This window comes from Onychomys torridus, chromosome 8 (assembly GCF_903995425.1).
Source record: "Onychomys torridus chromosome 8, mOncTor1.1, whole genome shotgun sequence".
Lineage (NCBI taxonomy): Eukaryota > Metazoa > Chordata > Mammalia > Rodentia > Cricetidae > Onychomys > Onychomys torridus.
Genome location: NC_050450.1, coordinates 45,783,320 through 45,803,290, shown reverse-complemented (window position 1 = coordinate 45,803,290; position 19,971 = coordinate 45,783,320). Strand labels below are relative to the sequence as shown.

The 19,971-nt window shown below is 49.8% G+C and overlaps 1 protein-coding gene across 3 annotated transcripts in view; it reads right to left on the bottom strand.

Moving 5' to 3' along the window:
- The window catches only part of Galnt10 (polypeptide N-acetylgalactosaminyltransferase 10), a 139,400-nt gene that overhangs the window by 49,904 nt on the left and 69,525 nt on the right, over positions 1-19,971 (bottom strand). The window contains exons 2-4 of one of the 3 annotated variants that reach the window (XM_036197823.1): positions 18,467-18,569; positions 14,149-14,287; positions 3,283-3,449 (exon numbers count right to left, since the gene is read on the bottom strand). In XM_036197823.1, coding sequence (XP_036053716.1) covers positions 3,283-3,449; positions 14,149-14,287; positions 18,467-18,569 — 409 coding nt within the window. Of the gene's footprint in view, positions 1-3,282; positions 3,450-14,148; positions 14,288-18,466; positions 18,570-19,971 lie in introns of those variants that run through there. The other 2 variants (XM_036197824.1, XM_036197826.1) reach the window with 2 other exon arrangements.

Below are 19,971 nucleotides of genomic sequence, written 5' to 3'. Positions count from 1 at the left end.
TCAAGTTCCTGCCACTGTGACTTCTCTGCAGTGATGGGCTGTCACCTGGAATTGTGAACTCAAGTAAACCCTTTCCCCCAAGAAGCTTTTTGTCAGGGTGTTTTATCACAGCAGCAGAATGAAACTAAGATGAATAATATCTGAGACTACATCATGGTTTTACATGCTTGTGTGTGCATGCATGCATGCATGCGCATGCACACACACACACACACACACACACACACACACACACACACACACACACACACACACACAGAGTCGGGCTTAAAGTCATCACAGAAAACCAGGAGAAAATGCATGGCTAAATGCTCCTGCTGTGCAAATTTTTAAAGCGCAGACGGCTCCCCGCCTCAGTGGAAGTGTCACTTTCTGAAAATATAATGCAGCTATTTTCCATGGCAGAAATGATCCTTTCCCACACACCGGAGCTCTTGATGCTTCAGATGCACTCTGAACAGATTCAACTGATTCCTTTCTTTCCCAGGACATCATTTATAGAGGGCTTGATTCATAAACCCCAGCTTTTGCTTTCTTAAAGATGCACAAACCATCCCGTAAATACATGGATTCTCACACCCTGCTTTTTTTTGCCAGACATTCCCCGAAGGTTTATAGATTTCCTTCATTACAAACTAATTGATATTCCCTAAGTGCCAGAGTCTTGGCAATCCTCTCTGTTGAGGGAAAGTGCTCAGGACGTCAGAGATGCTAAAGGAGAAGAGAGCCTGTAAGCCAGGGCACATGGTCTCAGTAAGATAGGGATGGAGAGCCTGTAAGCCAGGGCACATGGTCTCAGTGACACAGGGATGGAGAGCCTGTAAGCCAGGGCACGTGGTCTCAGTAAGATAGGGATGGAGAGCCTGTAAGCCAGTGCATGTGGCCACAGTGACACAGGGATGGAGAGCCTGTAAGCCAGTGCTTGTGGTCTCAGTAAGACAGGGATGGAGAGCCTGTAAGCCAGGGCACATGGTCTCAGGACAGGGATGGAGAGCCTGTAAGCTAGTACACGTGGTCTCAGTAAGACAGGGATGGACAGGAGAGCCTGGAAGCTGGTGTATGTGGTCACAGAGGCAGGAGGAGTAGATAGGAGGATCTGCAAACCTGTGTGCATCATAGTGACACCAAGCAACCATTATTGTAGATCTGGTGTTCTTAGAATTATGGAACCAATCCCAGGCGAGACCAGCTCCCTGTCAAATGTCATCTGACTACCCTTAGGGCAGGTGAGCAGAGTGTGCTACCTAGAGCATCTGCTGAGCCTCTGCTTCCCCATCTGTGTGACCACAGTCTTACTCTGCAGAAGGAGACTCACCCCATGGCCGTCACCTCAGAATGTCAACACTCCAGGCAGCTCACCGTTAATCCAAAGAGGATACACCACCACTGTTTATCCACTACAGGGCTACACTCACAGCCGAGCTCCTCAGAAAAGATACTGCACAAAAGTAGGGAAGTGGAGGAACAGATGAACAAGTGAACAGGCCACAGGAAGCCCAGCAGTGTGGTCTCCCAAGATGCTCCAGCAGGGTGGCCACTGAGGACGGCTGGGGAGGGGCCACTATCAGAGGATCAGCCAAGAGCAGGTCCTGGGAGAGACAGAGTCTTTTGTTGCAGGTGCACAAGCTGGGGGCTATGAAAGCTAGGTGAGTGAGGCCTCAGAATAAGTGTATCAGGAAAGCTAAGAAGGCCACTTGCCCCAGTGGAGGGTCACTTGCTCCCTTGGGTCACACACGGCTAATGGGATTCTCTGACCTGAGGGTAGCAAGGTCAAGCCAGAGGAAGAGGATGGGATAGGAGGCTGAGAAGAGCAGGAGAGAGGGGACAAAGGGTAGTCCACCATAAACCAGTCATAAATAACTGCCAGAAAGGTAGGAACAGCCAGCAGTGGCTGGCTTGTTTTTACTCTCCCTGGGTGAGACGCTGCGCCAAGCATCTTACTGTCTAGTAACTCATTTAACAGGCAGGGTTCCTAAAAGGAAGTCGGTCTTAACTATTCCCTTTTACACACAAGGGAGCTGAAGCACAAGAGGGACCCAGGGGCCTGGGCTAAGGTCACAGACAAAGTGGGAGTCAGGTGTGAGATCAGAGGCTAACTACTTCCAGGCTTGCAGCTAAGAACTGGGTGACAAGGAAGGCCTCCCCCTGCCATCACAAGTTCACAGACCTTAGGGGATGCCCTAGAAGTGGGAGGGCATGACTGGGAAGGCAGTCTGCCTTGGATTTCATTTGTGGCCACACCTTTGTGTTCCTTCAACCCCCAAGTGAGACACACAGTCCAGAGGCAAGGTCACGTGCTTGGAGGCACACAGACACAGCTCCATGCCTGTGCTATGTATGATGTGGTAAATGCCACAGGCAGGCTGGCTGGCTTGACACCCTTATTCCATGGCTCCTACCACAAGGTTCTGGAGAACCTTCTAGAAGAAGAAGATGATGCCTGACAGGAAGAGGCTGTGTCTTTTTGTGCCGTTTTGTGACCAGGGGGGAGGGGAAGAAGCACTGAATGAGTTAACTGCTTTTTCACTTTTTGTTTCCTTGAAAAACAACAGCCCCTCTTCTGGTTAGTTTTTACTGGCAACTTGATGCAACCTAGAGTCTCCTGAGAAAAAGGAACCTCATTTGAAGAACGCCTTGGTCAGACTCGTCTGTGTGCCTGTCTGTAGGGCACTGTCCTCATTGCTAATAGATCCAGGAGGGTCTGGCCCACTGTGGGCGGTGCTATCCCTATTCAGGTGAGTCTGGGCTGTGTAAGAAAGCCAGATAAAGCAGAAGTGAGGGGGTCAAGCCAGTCAGCAGCATCCCTCTGTGGTTTCTGCTTCGGTTCCTGTTTCATCTCCTGACTTGACTTTCTTCAGTGATGAACTGTGACCGTAAAAGTAAACGCTTTCCTCCTCCAAGTTGCTTTGGGTCATGGTGTTTATCACAGCAATGGAATGCAAACTTGGACAGCCCCCAAATATAAGATATACCAGTCCTGGGAAGAGGTAGACAGGCGCGTAAACTGATCCATGGCTTATGCCAGCTAGTGCTCAGCTAATTTTTCTGTTCCTCACAGTTTAATGCATGTCCAAACTGACAAAAGGGGATGAAGACAGGATCTGTTTGCTGGGGTGTTGTGAACACGAGATGAGACCACGTGTAATCTACAAGTGTCTGTGCAGCAGCTGTGGAGTAAATGGGGACTCATATATCACACTGCAGGGAGAACTCCTTTGTGGGCAGCACCCCTTCGTAAGCACGGAGCACAGGAAGAGCAGAGCCAGGGTGGGCAGGGCCTACCTCGATCACTGAAGTCATCCACCAACACGATCTCCGCCACCAGCTCTGGGGGTGAGCGGCTGAGTACGCTGTGCACAGTGCGGAGCAGTGAGGACCAGCCCTCGTTGTGGAAAGGGATGACGATGCTGGTGTTGGGGAGGGTCTCCAGGTAGCGCTTGCTGTTGCAGCTGGAGGGAGACACAGAGCGGAGAAGACAGGCGTTACCCAGAGTCACCATTCAGCTCTCACACCGTGGCAAGAACACAGATGCGGGCATCAGGCTAAACGGGAGCCCCACGTCCTTTCCCGCCATTAGGGGAGGAGAGAGGTGGAGAGAGAGACCTCAGCTGTAGACCTTTATTCTCCTTGGCCCCATGGTGTCTTATTTCCACTCTGGTAGAGTGGGTCCTGTGTAGAAGGCCCTTGTCTTTGTGTAAAGTCAGGTTTACACACACACACACACACACAACACACACACACACACACACACACACACACACACACACAGAATGTCATTTACAAATAGATAATTTTACTTAATAGCCAACCTAGAAGCCATCCATTAATGAATGAATTTATTATTTTCTTGTCTGATTGTCTTGGCTAGAGACTGTAAAGCAATGTTGGGTAGAAGTGGTAAGGGCAGACACCTTGTCTTCCTTCTGATCGTCTAGGGTTGGGGACCCTTCATCCCTGACTAGTGGGGTTTTTCATTGGTGCCACTGAGTTCTTTACATTCTTAGTCTGTGGAATGTCTTAAACTCCCTAAAGTTTTGGATTTTGTCAAATGCTTTTTTCTCTCTGCATCTGTGGACATCTGCCTTTTATTGTATTACTATGGTCTAGCACATTGATTGGTGGTCCCATATTAAACCAACCTTGCATTTCTGGGGTAGCCTAGCTGGCTACAGTACACAACCCTTATACAATGCTGAGTATTTTGTTTACTGGTTCTTTTGTTGAGGAGTTTCGTATCTAGTCTCATTAGGAATATCGACCTATAATTTTCTTGTGATATTTTTGGTTTTCTATATTGTATTTAGTTTGCTAAACACGAGGCTATTGGGGCTAGGGTGATGGTTCAGCAGTTAGAAGCATTTGCTGTTCTTTTCGAGGACCTGGGTGTAGTGCCCAGTACCCACATCAGATGGCTCACAATCTTTTGCAGCTCCAGATCCAAAGGGGTTCCAATGCCCTTTTTAGGCACTAGGCATACATGTTGTACACATACAAGCACATAGTCACTCACACGTATACCTAAAACAAAGCAAACTCTATCTAGGTTCTTAACATTAACATAACCATGTATTTTCTTTCAGCCTGAGTGATCCGTCTCTCCATCTCTTTCAGTAGCCACATGCGCAGGGAACATTTGGGCTCACTTATTATATTTAGTTATTTACCTGTAGGGCTTGTGCTTTAATTTTTAATTTGGGTCTAGTCATGTTTACGTAATTATGTGAAGCATACAGTTCCAAGGCCGACTCTAACGGGTAATTCAAAGATCCACATCTAGTTTTCCCCTTCTTCCGGGAGGCCACGTGATTTGGGTGGCTAATGACTGTACTGTTTCCATGTTTTTGTGTGAACAGCTGTGGATATAGATTGCTGGCCTCGCAGTGCTCTCTAGGAAACCCGACAGCATACACGTCCACACCTTTACTTTTCACTGACTGCTCCGTTGTGGAAACCATGCTAGGTGATACGCTTCCTGGGGTTCCCCTTGCTACCGTTTCCCAGACTCCCCTTTAGTGTGTGTGCATACACGCATACATGCGTGCATGTGTTGAGACAAGGTCTCTCACTGAACCCAAATCTGTCTGTTTTGGCGAGGATGGCTGTCTGGAGAGCACCTAGGATTCCCTCGTCCCCATGCTCCGGCTCCAGTTCCCGGCATGCAGCCACACCCATCTTTTTACATGGGTGCTGCAGATTTAGCCTCAAGCCTCACACTTACAATGCATGTGCTCTCATCCACTGAGCCGTCTTCCCAGCCCATTTTAGGTTTTGAAGAAGTGGGTGAATCCAATTTAGGGGAACAATATCTAAGTCCATTTGCCCAGCCTAAGATTTATTTTACAGAAGGTAAGCTAGTTTGTACTTTATGACAAACTGTTTTGCTTCAGGAGAGAAGCGGGATGCAAAGAGGGAGGAAAGAAGACACCTATTCTGGGTGAGTTGTCCTGCCTGGACCAGCCTCCTTGCTAGACCTGAGAGCTGGTTAGAAAACCAACTCTCTGGCCCATCCCAGACCACCTGCACAAGGGCGGTGGTCTCAGGGCGGGGCCCAGTAGTCTGTTTTTAACAAAACTTCTGTGTGAGTCTGATGCCCACTCAAGTTCAAGGGGTCACTGCGGTAAACATCCAAATTCACAACACCATTGCAGAAAGGGTTCCAGGGGTCCTGAGGAGAACAGTGTGGATGGTGACGGGGGGGGGGTGGGGAGGGCACATGAAAGGAGGTGACACCACCAGTGGGTTAGGGGAGCAAGAGAGGAGAGGAAGGAGGAGCAAGGAAGAGGTGGGAGAGGAGAAGAAGAGGCACGAAGAGGAGGGTGCAACACCCCATGACGGGTTGACACATGGGGGTCACTTTCCTAGATAAACTCTGACATGACCCCCCAGGGCAGACTGGGTGGGCAGGCCATCCCTGCTTGAAGAAAAGCCTGAGAACTGAGGAAGGGAGGCAGCCACTTAGAGTCCCACTGACATGGCAGACCATGGGTGACATCACTGGGCTTGAAGTCCTGAGAGAAAAGGAACACAGCCCTGTCTCAGCACCTGTGTGCTGGTGGACAGCACGTGGGAGTGGGGCACATTCCAGAAATGACAGAGAAGGGAGCCTGAGGGAAGAAAGGGTGAGAAAGCATGCCTGGGAATGTGGGGCACGACACAAGAGTGTTTCCCTTGTCTCCTTAGATATAGCCTGTCCTGTCCACCCCCTCCCACCCCCCTGTAAACCCTCAGGATGTGCTCCCAAATTCCCAAATGTACCCATTATGTGGCTGGTGGTTTCTCAAGTCCTTACATCCCAGCATAATGCCATCTCCTAAGAGGTGATGCCCAGGTCCCTCCTTACCCAGCTTTGAATATGCTACCTCAGGGACTAACCCAAACTACGGCCAGAGGAACAATCTGGCAGATTGTTCTTGTGTGGTCCTTTCTGAGTTTCATCTGTGGTGATAATAAATAACCTCGGCAAAAAGCGACTTAGGAGGGAAGAGGGCTTATCTCGGTCACAATTCCAGGTTACAGTCCATCAGGGAACCCACTTAAACAGCTGGTCACAAGGCGCACATCGTCAAGAGCAGTGAGAAACGAATGCACTGCACGCCTAGCGCTCAGGCTCAGCCTGCTCTCTCCAGCCACACGCCAATGTTCAGTCTCCTTCCTAAGCAGGCACCCCAGCCCTTCTCTATCTGCCCGGGGATGAGACAGCTTTCTCTGGGACACACTTGGTTAGAGCTGAGGTGATGGTGTGTGTGCATCTGTCTTCCCGGCACTGAAGCAGAGAGGGGAAGGCTGGGAGTCGGAGGCCAGCCCAGCTATACAGAAACCTAGACTCATCAAAACAAACACAAAACCAAAACAACAGCAAACAGCAGCCCACAGCTGGCTGGAATCAGTGGAGTGGGAAGATGTGTGGGAGGGAAGGGCCAAAGCTAAGCTCTTTACGAAGCCCTTCCTCATTCACAGCGGCTTTGCTGAGATCCAGCCACACACACCTGCTCAAGACACAGCCAGAGGAATGAAGTTTATTGCCACTCAGTCATGGGCCGCGATTTACATTCCTGACTTGCTTGCCCCAGAGTTCAGATGCAGACAGTCTCAAACAGATCTTGGATTATGCTATTTATTTATTTATTTATTTATTTATTTATTTATTTATTTTTCCTTACCCGCATGAACCTTTGTTCCAGAAACTTATTTCCTCAAATCGTAAATAATTGTTTCTTTTATTTTTGAGACAGGGTATTGCTATCTAGCCCCAAAGTTGGTCTAAAACTCATGATGATCCTCCTGCCTCTGCTAATGACTTTGGTTCCTAAGGGATGTCATGGCAGACGGTTAGGTGATAGCTGCCAGCTGCCAGGACGAAGTGGACTTTACCCCCAAGGCACTTGATGATTCATGAAAGGAGGGGAGACAAGCTGGAAAGAGGTACAAGTTCCAGAACATTCTGCCATGGTGTCTCCAGAAGCAAAGAACTGGAAGGTATCAGTATGGTACACCTGCCTACAGGAGAGGACACACGGACTATTCCCAAGGAATACCACACAGCCATGGAAAGTGGCTGACAAGCACGAACATAATACATAAAACCAAAGAGGCTACTTGTACAATAAAATAGTCCAATCACATGGTGTCAAATCAAACAGAACACTGGATATATATATGACAAGCAAAGACCAAATGGTTTGCGCTCCCTGCTTGGGCTGAGCTTGGATCTGAGTGAGTATGTGTGGGGGGGGCTGCTGGTGTGGGGGTGATTCTAGGCTGTGTCAGGTTGATGGGTAATGCTGATTAGGACAGGTGACAGCCTTCATATTTCCTCCAGTCTTTTCGTTTTCTTTAAACTCTTTCAATGGCAATATCACTTCAGATTCCACTCATCTCTCTAACCAGTCCACCTGGATTCCAACTGTCTGTTCCTGAATAGGTGTGTACCATTGTCAGTGTGGAGTATGAAATCCAAGTGGAGAGTGTGCTGGTCATGCTTGATGGACTAGTAAAACCTAGTCCAAGGACCTTCACCTACCGATGAATGAAATACTAAAGTCCCCCCTCCTCCGCTGAGAGACATGGGCCTCTATCCACCTGAGAATGCAGCCGTAAAGGGTCACATGCTTCGATCTGCTTTCTACGGGCTAGGCTGACTTTAGCCAAGAGCTCCGCTAAGAGTCAGTTCAGGTGATGTGGTGGGAGACCTCCATAAAGATCACACTGAAGGGGCTGGAACCACACTGTAACCGGGAAGTGCCCCACCCCGTCCCCAGAACACCAAGAAGTGAATAAAAGCACACAATAAATGGGAGCATTTTATTAAAGATGAATGTAGCATCTATTTCTAGAAGATTAAAAAAAAATGCCTCTGTTTGTAAGAACAACAACAACAACAATGAAAAATCCAAACTCAAAACACAAAAGAGAGAAAAATCCAAACTCACACATACAGACCATCCCTCGGCTGGTGTGGCTGTGGGTGGTTTCCAACCAGCATGTTTCGTGGGTGATACATGCTTGTCTGAGTTTTGGCTGACAGGCAGCCATTTCTGCTTGCAAGCTATCAATCTCTACAATTTTCAACCCACAGGCTGAGCCCACTGAAATCTGGCATACAAACCAGAGGAAATAAAAGTCACCTGGAGAAATTGGATTGACTGCCATTTCCCTTCAAGGCTCTCAAGCCTTTAAATCTTGATATTGGGTCCGATGGGTCAATAACTGCTATCTTAAAAAGGCACTCTGTGGTTTTAGAGGAGAGCTCATATAAGTCTCCTGAGAAATCAGAGTGCTGCTGAAGAACCTGGACTCCCTTTCCCAGTGCACAGACCTCCCCACCCATAGGGGCTCTCTGCCCAGAGCTGCCTCGGTAACCACCTACCTATCTATCACATCAGGATGGCCACACATCCTGGGTGCTTCTGAAGCACTCCATCTTAAAGGTGCCCACCAAGCTCACTTGACTGCATGAAGCATGATGAAAAGGATGGAGTCTGCCTCTAAGCCTGTCACTAGTCGGCAGAAGTGGACTCTATGAGAAATGGTAGAGGTGGTGAGCGGGGTTCTTGCTGAGCTCTGACCCCTGGACGTGAACTATTCTGGCTTCATTTTTGTCACTGAGATAAAATACCTTGACCAAAAGCAACCTTTGGGAGGTGAGGGTCTAGAGGGCTTATCCCTCCAGGCTGTATATAATCTATCATTGAGGGGGAAGTTGAGGCAGGAACTCAAAGCAGCTAACTGCCTCACATCTGTATTCAGATGCACAAAGAAACAATGCATTCATGCTGCCTGTTTGCTCCCTGGTAGCATTCTCCACTCTTAATACTGTTCAGAACCCCAAAGTAGAGAATGACCCCTCCCACAACAGGTAGGTCTTTCTACCTCAATTAACAGTCAAGATTACCCCCCATACCCCCATTAAGACGCATTCACAGGCTAACTTGATATAGACAATTCCTCAACTGAGGCTGTTTTCTCAGATGATTCTAGGATGACAGTTAAGTCTAACCAGTGGCCGATCCATATAACCTGACACCAGCCAGTCAGTTTCAGACTTACAACCTTGTTAGATCTCTGCTGTCTTTTGTTCTTCAAGGAAGGTGAACTACATAATCTGAACACAGCGACTCAAAAATTCCATATTCATTTTTCACAATTCCATCATGCACTTGCCTACCTTGTGGACATCTACATATTTAATAGTGTTGTGCTCCGGATGCCTCCCCTGATCCTGCTCTTCCCAAGGTCTTCCTTGCCTGTCTATAAATGGCGATTCCACCTCTTCAGTGGCTCTGGGACTCGAACCCTGACCCCTATCCTTGACTCTGCTCTTTTGCTCACTTCCACACAGTTCCTAGGGAGATCTTGCTGTCTCCACCTTCATGGTATCCTGAGAACCAGCCCTGGCTTCTCTGCTGCTCCTAACACAAATCACTCTCCTTTCCTCTCACAGACTCCTAGCTTGGTTCCCTGCTCCCACCTGTGGCTGTGACACTTACTTATCCTTTGTGTGTGCATGCATTTGTGTGTTATTATGCACATGGGGAGGACAGGGTACACCTCTGGGTGTCTACCCTCAACTTCTACTTTGTTTGAGACAGGGTCTCGTGGCTACTATCCATGCCAAGCTAACGGGCTCACAAGCTTCCAGGGACTCTCTTGCCTTCAACTCTGTATCCATCTTGCCGTGTGAGCGTTGAGATCACAGACACGTTTTACCATGTCTCAGTGTCTCACTTTACCTCTCGGGGATCCGAACTCAAGTCCTCACACTTGCAAGGCAGGTGCTTTACCCACTGAGCCACCCTCCCAGCCTCCTCACTGGGTTTCTTGGATGTGGCTTTACAGTTACCACCCAGTTTGGAGAGGTTCAAGCCATTATTTCTCTTCTCTTTGCCACAGATTCCAATCACACACCTATTAGATGGCTCAAAATCATCCCAAGCTTCATTGAGTTTTCATCTTTCAAAACTTTGTTTTATTTCGGGCAGTTTGTTCTGCTCTGCCTTCAAGTTCACTCACATCTCCCCTGCAATAGCTAATCCATCATTATTCTATACATCTTTCATTTCAGCCACAGTTGGCTTTATTTCTGGAGTTTGGGAGCTAGAGGGATGGCTCAGTGGTTAGGAGCACTTGCTGCTCTTACAGAGGATCCTGCTTCGATTCTCAGAACCCACTTGGCAGCTCACAACCACCTGTAGTTTCAGGGGATTTGACGTCCTCTTTTGTATTCTGAGGGTACTAGTCATGTACACAGAGTGTACACACACACACACACACACACACACACACACACACACACACACACACCACTCAATAAAAACGTTGTATTTCTAGAATTGGAGTCTTTCTATATCTTCTAGGTCTCTCCTCAACTTTATAAACAGAACACAGCTGCAGTGTCCTGCTAATGCCACACCTGTATCAGCGCCAGGTTGTTCTGACCGATGAATGTTATGGTCACAGGTCACCCTCCCTGCTACTTTGCACTCCTACTAATTTCTGACTGGCTGTCACTGTTCACAGTCGAGTGTCCGTCTGTACATCTGCACCGCTGAGCTTCGCATTGCATTAAGTTACTTGAAAACACTTTTATCTTTCCAACTCACAGTTTATGATTATTTTCCAGACTGGTCCAGAGGGCTGAAGAGTAAAGAAGGGCTGCGAGGCACTACACCCATCTCCTCGTGAAGTGTGATCTCTGAGTTTTCCCAGACTGAACGAGCGGTGGGAAGAGATGGTTATCAGCCTTCAGTGGAGTTTCTCTAGTCCTCCTGGGTGATTCTTTTCCCTCTAAGACATATATTGAACAAGAACCCACTGGCAGACCCTCCACAGACCGCCCTAGCCCTTTCTCTGTGCTCTGGGGATCCACCAGTTTCTGTCCTCCAACTCCCACCGCCAGCAGTAGAGGTGTGTGCCACCACACCTGGCTTTTATGTGGGTGCTGGGGACTTGAACTCGGGTCTTCATACTTGTGCTGCGAGCACTTTATCACCTGAGCCATCTCCCCAGACCATTTCATTTATCAGCGTGTGTGTGATATCACTGTCAGAGGCAACAAGCTCTCCCTTCCTTTTCGTTCAGACTCTGTAACCTGTTGGAGTTGTAAAGAGGCTCCAGAGACTCTGGGCTATTACAATAATCCATAAGTTCTTTTGCGGAAATTCAGCACATGTCATAAATTTTATCATGTCCACACAAAAGGAAAAAGCCAAAAGGGGTATAGGGGCAGGAATGTGGTGGACAAAGATTCCATTCACATCCACTCTCTCACTCCTTCCTGACATTCAGTGTCCACCGTGGGGCGAGTAGGTCGTGGCTGCGGGTGGCTGTCATCCCCAGCGTGCTTAGCTTTGCACCGTGAAGCCAAAAACCCAACAGATGCATCCCAGAGGAGCCTAGAAAACCCAACAGATGCATCCCAGAGGAGCCTACAGCTCCTACTCACTTCTGCAGCCGAGGCTCCCTTATGTCACCCGCCTTGGGTCCTGCAGCCTCTGTGTTAGCTTGCTAAGTGGCTGGGCTGGGTTCCCCAGGGAGAGGGAAAGTGTTCAAACTCACTGGGCTGGTGGTCGGTGCAGAGGGCAGGCCTGCTCAGAGCCAGCTGGTCACCTCCCACATGCCGGCCCAGCAACTTGGGGCCAAACTGCCTAGCTCCTGCCCTCCGTGGATGTGTGTCTGCAGAGTAGCTTCTGGTGTGAGTAAAGGCGCCCGATACAAACCAACAGCTCCCTCCATCCTGCCCTTGCCAAAATTTAGTTTGAATGGATAAAAGGCAAACAGGAATCCCTGCTCTGCCTGAGAAGTTGTTTAAGCCAAAAGAAACTGAAGGCAGCAGGCTGCCCAAGCGTTCTAATTTACTTATGTGCTCCCACTGTCAAACCGCAGGAGAGTCGCCTCTCTGGGGACAGAGGAGGTCTTCAAGGTGTCTGTCTGCCGACTGCTGGAAATCCAGCTTCCACTTGGTGAAACTGTAGAAAGCAGGTGTTAGAGGTACTCAACATTAACCATCAGGAGGCTAGTAGGGTGGACAGGCCGCTAACTGAGGCGCCAGAGGCCTCCTGAGCACAGAACCCCACCCACCCACCCACTCCCAATCCCCATCAAGCTGTGGATACATTTCGGGGCAACATTTCTAATGTGGAAGAAAAAAAATACTCAAATTAAGAATGAAAACCTGCAGAGATGGCTCAGCAGATGAAGGGGATTGCTGTCAAGCCTGAGTTCGATCCCAGGAACCCACGTGGTGGAACAGGCATGTTGTGGCATATGGACCCTCACATACATACACATAACATCTTTTAAAAACAAGAACAACAACAACAACAACAACAACAACAAAAACGAAAGGAAAGGAAGCCAATCAGGAAGACACTGTTTCCAACTCTGGACTGTTCAGATTTCCTTATTCTATAATCATATAAAAACATCCCCTAGGTAGTCCATTCCTCCTCACCGTCAGTGCAGCATGTATGAGTTATGTGAGCTGGGCCTGACGTAAAGGGCTGCCATCCCAGCTATGTGGAAGGCTGAGGCAGGAGGACAGAGAGTTGAAGGCCCACACCAGGAGAATAGTGAGCGATGAGCCATTATGTTGCTTCCCAGGAGCTTGTGACGGTGTAAGGTTGGGGCACTCGGTGGAAGTTTTTTACAGTTAACGACAATCAGTGCTCCGGATGTTGGGCACGGGGATTGGTGTGCTGACCCGCAGTGTCAGCACACCGTTCTGAACCCAGCAACACCAGTGTGGCTGAACAACACTCTCATATGTCAATGGAAGATTCTAGGGCGTTACCGAAGACCATGACACAGTAAGTCCCACAGGCAACCACTCTGGGTCCCTTTTCTGTCCCCTCTGTGGGGACAGGCAAGAGACCTCACTGCAAAACCGGGCACTTGTCCTGCAGGGAAGCCTGTCTTCTAAGTGAGGCTTCCCAGCCATGTGGCTTCCTCTTCTACCTGGTGGCTGGCTGCATCAGAGTCGCCTCCAGGGCTTCTGGGGGCACTGACAGCTGACGGCCTCCAGGGCTTTGATACCGTTAACTGGAGTGAAGGGCTGGGCTAGAGAGATGGCCCAGGGGGTAGAGCACTTGTGGAGCAAGCCTGGGGACCAGGGTTTGAAGTGGTAGAACCCACATCAAGCCAGACACAGTGGTGAACCGGCTAGAATCCCAACACTCTTACAGGGAGTTGGGAGGGGGGAGGGGGGTTCCTTAGGAGCTGGCAGCAGCTAGCCTGCTGTATACAGTGTATACAGAGTGAACAACAAACGGACCCTGCCTCAAACAAGGTAGAAGGAGGTAAGGACCTACACCAGAGGTTGTCCTCTGACCTCCACACATGTGTTATGGCAACACGCCTCCCCCTCCCCCCACTCTAGCATGTATAACGAATTCCCAGGGGAACTGATGCCCGATGTTCGGGAGACTGAGACTTGCTGGCTCCTACCCCCCCCCCCCCGTGAAGGAACAGACGGTCAGACAGCACCATCCCTGGCCACATCAGCCCCAAATTATAGAGGGTTTGGTAACTGGAGCCTCTTCAGGGCCTCTGTTCCACAGGAGGCCGGCGGCGGCAGTTCCTGTAACTGAACTCACAACCCAGAGCAATGGGAAAAATCCTTAGGCAGCAGGAGACAAGACGTGTGACACTCACTTTATGTGCCGGATGTCCGGGAGAGAGCGATTCAGGGAGATTTTATCACTGACGTAGATGTTAAATCCATTTTCTCGGTATGCCTGGTCCACTCTCTCGGCATCGGTCATGGGGTAAGGCTTCCCCTGTTCTCCATGTCCTAGGGACAGAGAGCAAATTCAGTGTTGCTGGTTTACCTGACAGCTACAAGGGTAGAGATTGGGGAGAGAATGACTGGGCGGCAGACAGAGCCTTAGGCGTGAGGCTGGAGAGGTGGCTCCGTGCTTAGGAGCATTGGTTACTCCTGCAGAGAACTCAGATTTGAGTCCTAGCACTTATGTTGTGGCTCACAACCACCTGCAACTCCAGTTCCAGGGATCAGATGTCCTCTTACGGCCTCCTTGGGCACTGCACACGTGCGGAACACAGACTTACACGCTGGCAAAACACTCGCACATGTAAAATAAAATAAATGCGTCTAAATGTTGTACTTGATCTTATACCTGGTCACGGGGCATATCAGTTACTTCTGTATTACTGTGACCAAGGACCTGAGAAATGCAACTTAATGGGGGAAGGATTTGTTCAGGGGGTTGTGTCCATCGTCATATGGCTCTGTGCACCTGTGCCTGTTGTGAACCAGAAAGCAGAGGCAACGGTGTGTGTGTGGTGTGTGTGTGTGTGTGTGTGTGTGTGTGGTGTGTGTGTGTGTGTGTGTGTGTGTGTGTGTGGTGTGTGTGTGTGTGTGTGTGTGTGTGTGTGTGTGTGTGTGCATGGAAGAGGCTCAGGGGACACAGAAAACAAGAGAGAGGGAATACAGGGAGAGGTGCCAGGGTGAGATTCAGCCCCAAGGGCACTCTCCCACTGGTCTATTTTCTTCACAGAGACCCCACCTCCTACTTCTGTCTCCTTCCAAACTGTCACCGTATCAGCTTCATCATTGGGTCCCAAGCCCTTCTGGGGCCGTTCTGGTGGGCTTCACAAGACCCAGCCACACCTTCCAGAAGCCCCTCTCTCTTCCAAGGGTTTCTTTAGAAAGTGAGCAGGCCATTCACTGCTCTGACAAGAAGCCAAATCTGCTCGCTCCCTCTGCCATCTATCTGGACACCAGAGACAGCCTGACTACAGGCATGCACGGTGGACTACCACTAGATCATATATTAACTAAGCCTGCTTCCATGCTGTGCAAGGAAACCTTTAAGGATAGACACTGCTCTTTGTGAGACTGAAGACCCTCTTCAGGCCCCCACTGGGCCATCTTTGACAGTAATACATCTCTTCTCTTGAAGAACAGTTCATCTTGGTGCCTTTCCCCTAAGCTCAGTGCCCATCTTTCTCCCTGTAACCTCTATTCACCAGGCCAGCGCTCCAAAGATCTGCTTATCTCTGGAGAGGCTCTCTCAGACAGACCCAGAGTGAGATCCATTCATCTTCCAGGCACTGCTCAAGTAAAAAAAAAGTAGACAACCATAAATTAAAAGAAAAAGTTTTCTTCTATTTTTAAAAATTATGTGGGGGCTAGAGAGATGGGTCAGCAGTTAAGAGCGCTTTCTCATAGAGGAGCTGCGTTCAGGTGCCAGCACCCATGGTTTACAGCCACCCACAACTCTAGTTCCAGGGGATCTCTCTCTTCCGAACTCCTCAGGCACCAGGCACACCCGTGGTAGGACACACACACACACACACACACACACACACACAGAGAGAGCGAGCGAGCGAGAGAGAGAGAGCGAGCGAGCGAGAGGCAAAACACTCATACACATAAAATGAAAAAAATAAATCTAAAAAGAAATTTTGAAGAGAGAGAATGTGTTTGTGTGTGTGTGTGTGTGTGTGTGTGTGTGTGTGTGTGCGCGCGCAGTGCCTGTGAAGGCCAGAAGAGGGCATCAGATCCCCTGGAGCTGGAGTTACTGGCAGTTGTCAGCTGCCTGACATCTGGAAGAGCAGCAAATGCTCTTAACCGAAGATCCATCTCCCCAGCCCTCAACAATCAAGATTAACATCACCCAAACACCCCCCCAAACTGTTCAGGGAGCAGTGAGGAGCGGGGGAGGGTACCATCATTCACTCAGCCGGGTCCTGTTCTGTACTACACCCATATTGAAACTCATACAAGATTACAGAACCAGCTGTGAGGGCCAAAGCCCATGCTCCCTGTACTCCCTCCAGAGCCGGAAGCCCTGCCCACCGAGCCCCCCTCCACAGGAGGCAGGTCTACCTTCTCTGACTGATAAACCCTGGCTCTCTCTGATATCAGCAGCATGTCTCGGGGATTCAATTGAGAGAGGCCACCCAAGTGAACACTTTCTGTAAACTGTAAAGCACCAGATAAACTTGAGGCGATCTGATTCCCATCTAAGCGAGGCAAACGGTCTCAGTAAATCAAAATTGCCATAAACAAGGGGCTAGCCTGTAGCTTAGCGGCAGAGCGCTTGCCTAGCACCTCTGAGCTGCCGGGTTGGGGTTGGGTCCTCAGTACGGCTGTATATAATAATAAATAAACGACTTTTAAAAACGCTACGATGATAAAAGATGCCTTGACTTCTCTTTGAAGTCAGGAGGTAAATCGAGGGCTGCCTTATCTACTCAGGCAGGTCTGCTTGGAAAGTTCTATTGCGAGTCATAGATTCAGGGGACAAACGATTGGCAGTCTGTGTGCAATGTGTCTGAGAAGGGCCTCCGGTGCCCCGCGAGCGCGTTCTCCGGGGTGCCCACGGGCTTCTGGTGACCGAGAGCTGATACAAGCAGCTCGAGGGTCTGCACTGCTGAGTATCCAAGAGGCAGTCACAGCAGTGTAAGGCCAACTGCCCTCTGGGTATCACATGACCGAGGACACGGATGCTGTGGTGGTGCACAGGCAGAAAGAGGCTTGAACTCACATTTGGAGCAAGGAACCAGGAAATCCACATGGGGGCGGGGACGGAGGCTGGGGGGGCGGGGCCACACAGGATCAGGCCCAGAGGTGGAGCAGAGGAGAGGGAACCAAGGCCAGTCAGCATGGCATCCTGGCAAGGCCTCAGTTTCTGTCCTCTCCTCAGACAAGGTCCACTGTGACGGGTGAGGAGGACACTTGGGGTGGAACTCCTCAGTCTCATCATTCGCTTTTTCTTTCTCATAATTAGGCAATTATAAATTATTTTTTAAAAATATTTACTCTTTCATACTTATGTATAATTTTATTTCAACAATCGAGGAAGTAAACAGTCATTTATTTTTCTTAATTTCCCTGCTGTTCTTTTTTTCTCTTGCTAGCCAGCCCGATATTCTAATAATTCAGGCACAATTGTCTGGCCAGCTGGCTCTCTGCAGATGTTTCCTTTCTTAATTTAAGAAGGATCCTTCTCCACGCATCTAACATTCCTGGCACACAGAGTAGAGGGCTGGGTGTCGGGACTGGGGATGCCCTGGGCACCGGCTAGGTTATTAACGCCCGTTCTCTTCTGAGCTGCGTAGCGAGTTGGTTTGGGCATAAATAATTTAGAAGGGACACCTTTAACCCAGGTCACCACACACCATGTCAATCCCTCAGGCTGCTGGATCCACTTTCCACTGAAGCAAAAGCGACCTCACATCCATCGCCTCACTCCACACCCTCCCAACAGCCTTCTGAGGCGGCCCGAGCAGACCGCATGTGCTCACCCACAGGCGGGGAGGACGGAGGCTCAGGAAGGGTGGATTTCATCGGGGGCCCCTTACGCTGGCAGCTGGCACTGGGGCTGCTCTCCTGACCTCTGCCTGCACTCTGCAGAGAAGAGTCTCCGCACAGTCTCTGTACCTCCTTATGCTGGCCCTTCCCCTACCTGCCAGCCTCACAAGGAAGGTGACAAAGCCCTATCAGCAGCAGGAAACTGGAGCTGAGGCCCAAACAGCCAATTCTGGGGCTGATGAGGTGCTGGCTCTGCCTTCCAGACCTGGGTTCGAGACCCAGGTTGGCCTTGCTCTCCCCGTGTGACGGCAGGCAGATGACACCGTATCTCTGAGGAACAGGTATCTCTTATTCAGTGGGCCGTAAAAGGCTGATCAGGTTGCCGAGGGTGGAACCTGCTCTGGGTTCAACCTGTGTCACCCCTAAATCACTTCCCGTTACTTCAGTACGGCACCTGCGTGAGACACGGCCACGTGCTAATACCAAGGTGGCGGGGCAAACCGGAAGACAGTGGGTCTGATGCTGAGAGGGGAGGTCCGAACAGGTGAAAGGTGGGGACAGGAAGTAGGGAGGACGGTGGCAGGCAGGAAATGAACAAGAGGTCCAGATGCCCCTCAGACACACACAACTCGCCCGCACATACCCGCGGCTGCACATGCTCGCAATGCCCACACTCAGCCCTCCCCGCCATACCTACTCGCTGTGCGTCCCTCCTGATAGCCTCCTGGTCATGCCAGTCCTTCAGTTTTTCTTTATCCTCCAAGAAAAACGGCTTCTTCGGTCGGCCGTGTAAGTCCTTAAAAAAAAAAAAAAAAAAAGGAAAAAAGAAAATAAAGAGAAGCCGCGAAAAGGGAGAAAAAAAAAGGAAGCACGGGCAGTCACAAAGGTCCAGGCGCTACAGTGCCTGAAGGGGGCGCTACCACCTGTCCAGTCCTCCCAGTATCTTTCTGAGTGCCTGCCATGTGACCCCCGAGATGGGCAGAAGCCAGAGGGACACAGAAGCTCACCGCCACCCGCTGGGAACTCGCTGCCCAGGGAAGGAAGAAAAGACAGGCTTATCTTTTCACCCATGGGAGAAAGTGCCAAGTGTGATGCTGCCCAGCAGAAAGGACTTGTGGAGCAGACATGGGAAGCCAGCTGCTTTCCACGCTGAAGAAAGAAAAGGAGGCTGGGTGTGGTGGTGCACCCCTGTAACCCTGCGAGGCAGAGGCAGGAAGGCCGTGAGTTCTGGGCTAGCTTGGCATACACTGTGAGACACTGTCACTCAACACAACAAAACACAACACAACAAGACAAAGTAGAGGCTAAGGGGTGTAGTTCAACGGTGGAGTGCTAGCTTAGCATTCAAGAAGCCCTGGGTTCAGCCCTCAGCACTCCTGAGGAACAAACAAAGGCATGAGCTTAGATTTAGTAACATGTTTTTTGTTTTTTTAAAGATGTATTTAATTTTTAATTATGTATATATGTGTCTGTCTGTCTGTGAGTATGTCTGTGGGAGGCTAGAAGAGGGCGTCGGGGTCGGATCCCCTGGAGCTGGAGTTAGCAGTGGCTGTGAGCTGCTAGCCTGTAAGTGTTAGGAACTGAACGTAGGTCCTCTGCAAGACCAGTGCACACTCTTAACTGCTAAGCCACCTCAACAGGCCCAAAATAGATAACTGAATCCAATTCACTATCTCTAAAACATTAGCATTTCAACATGCAATCAATGCAAAATGTAATTATGGCATTTATTCATTTATTTGTGTTTTTTCCCCCTCCCAAGACAGGGTTTCTCTGTGTAGCCCTGGCTGTCCTGTCTCACTCTGTAGCCCAGGCTGGCCTCAAACTCACAGAGATCCACTTGCCTCTGCCTCCCGGGTGCTGGGATTAAAGGCCCGGGCCACCACCACCTGGTGGTATTTTACTCTTTTGTTTGTTTGTTTGTTTTGTTTTTTTGTTTTTGTTTTTTGGATTAAGTCTTTGAACTCTTGGCTTCACGTCAATTCAAACCCCTTTCTGGTGCCCTGGAACTGCAGGTGGCTGGCTAATGGCTACACCTAGGACAGAGCCTCAGGAGTGAGTGTTAGGCCGGGAGGTGGCGGCAGGATGAGAGACTCCTGCTTTTACAAGAGCCCTGGGAATTCACAATCAGGGTGTCCCACTCGCAAAGCAAGTGCTTTACCCACTGAGCCACCCTCTAGCTCCAAACACACAACACT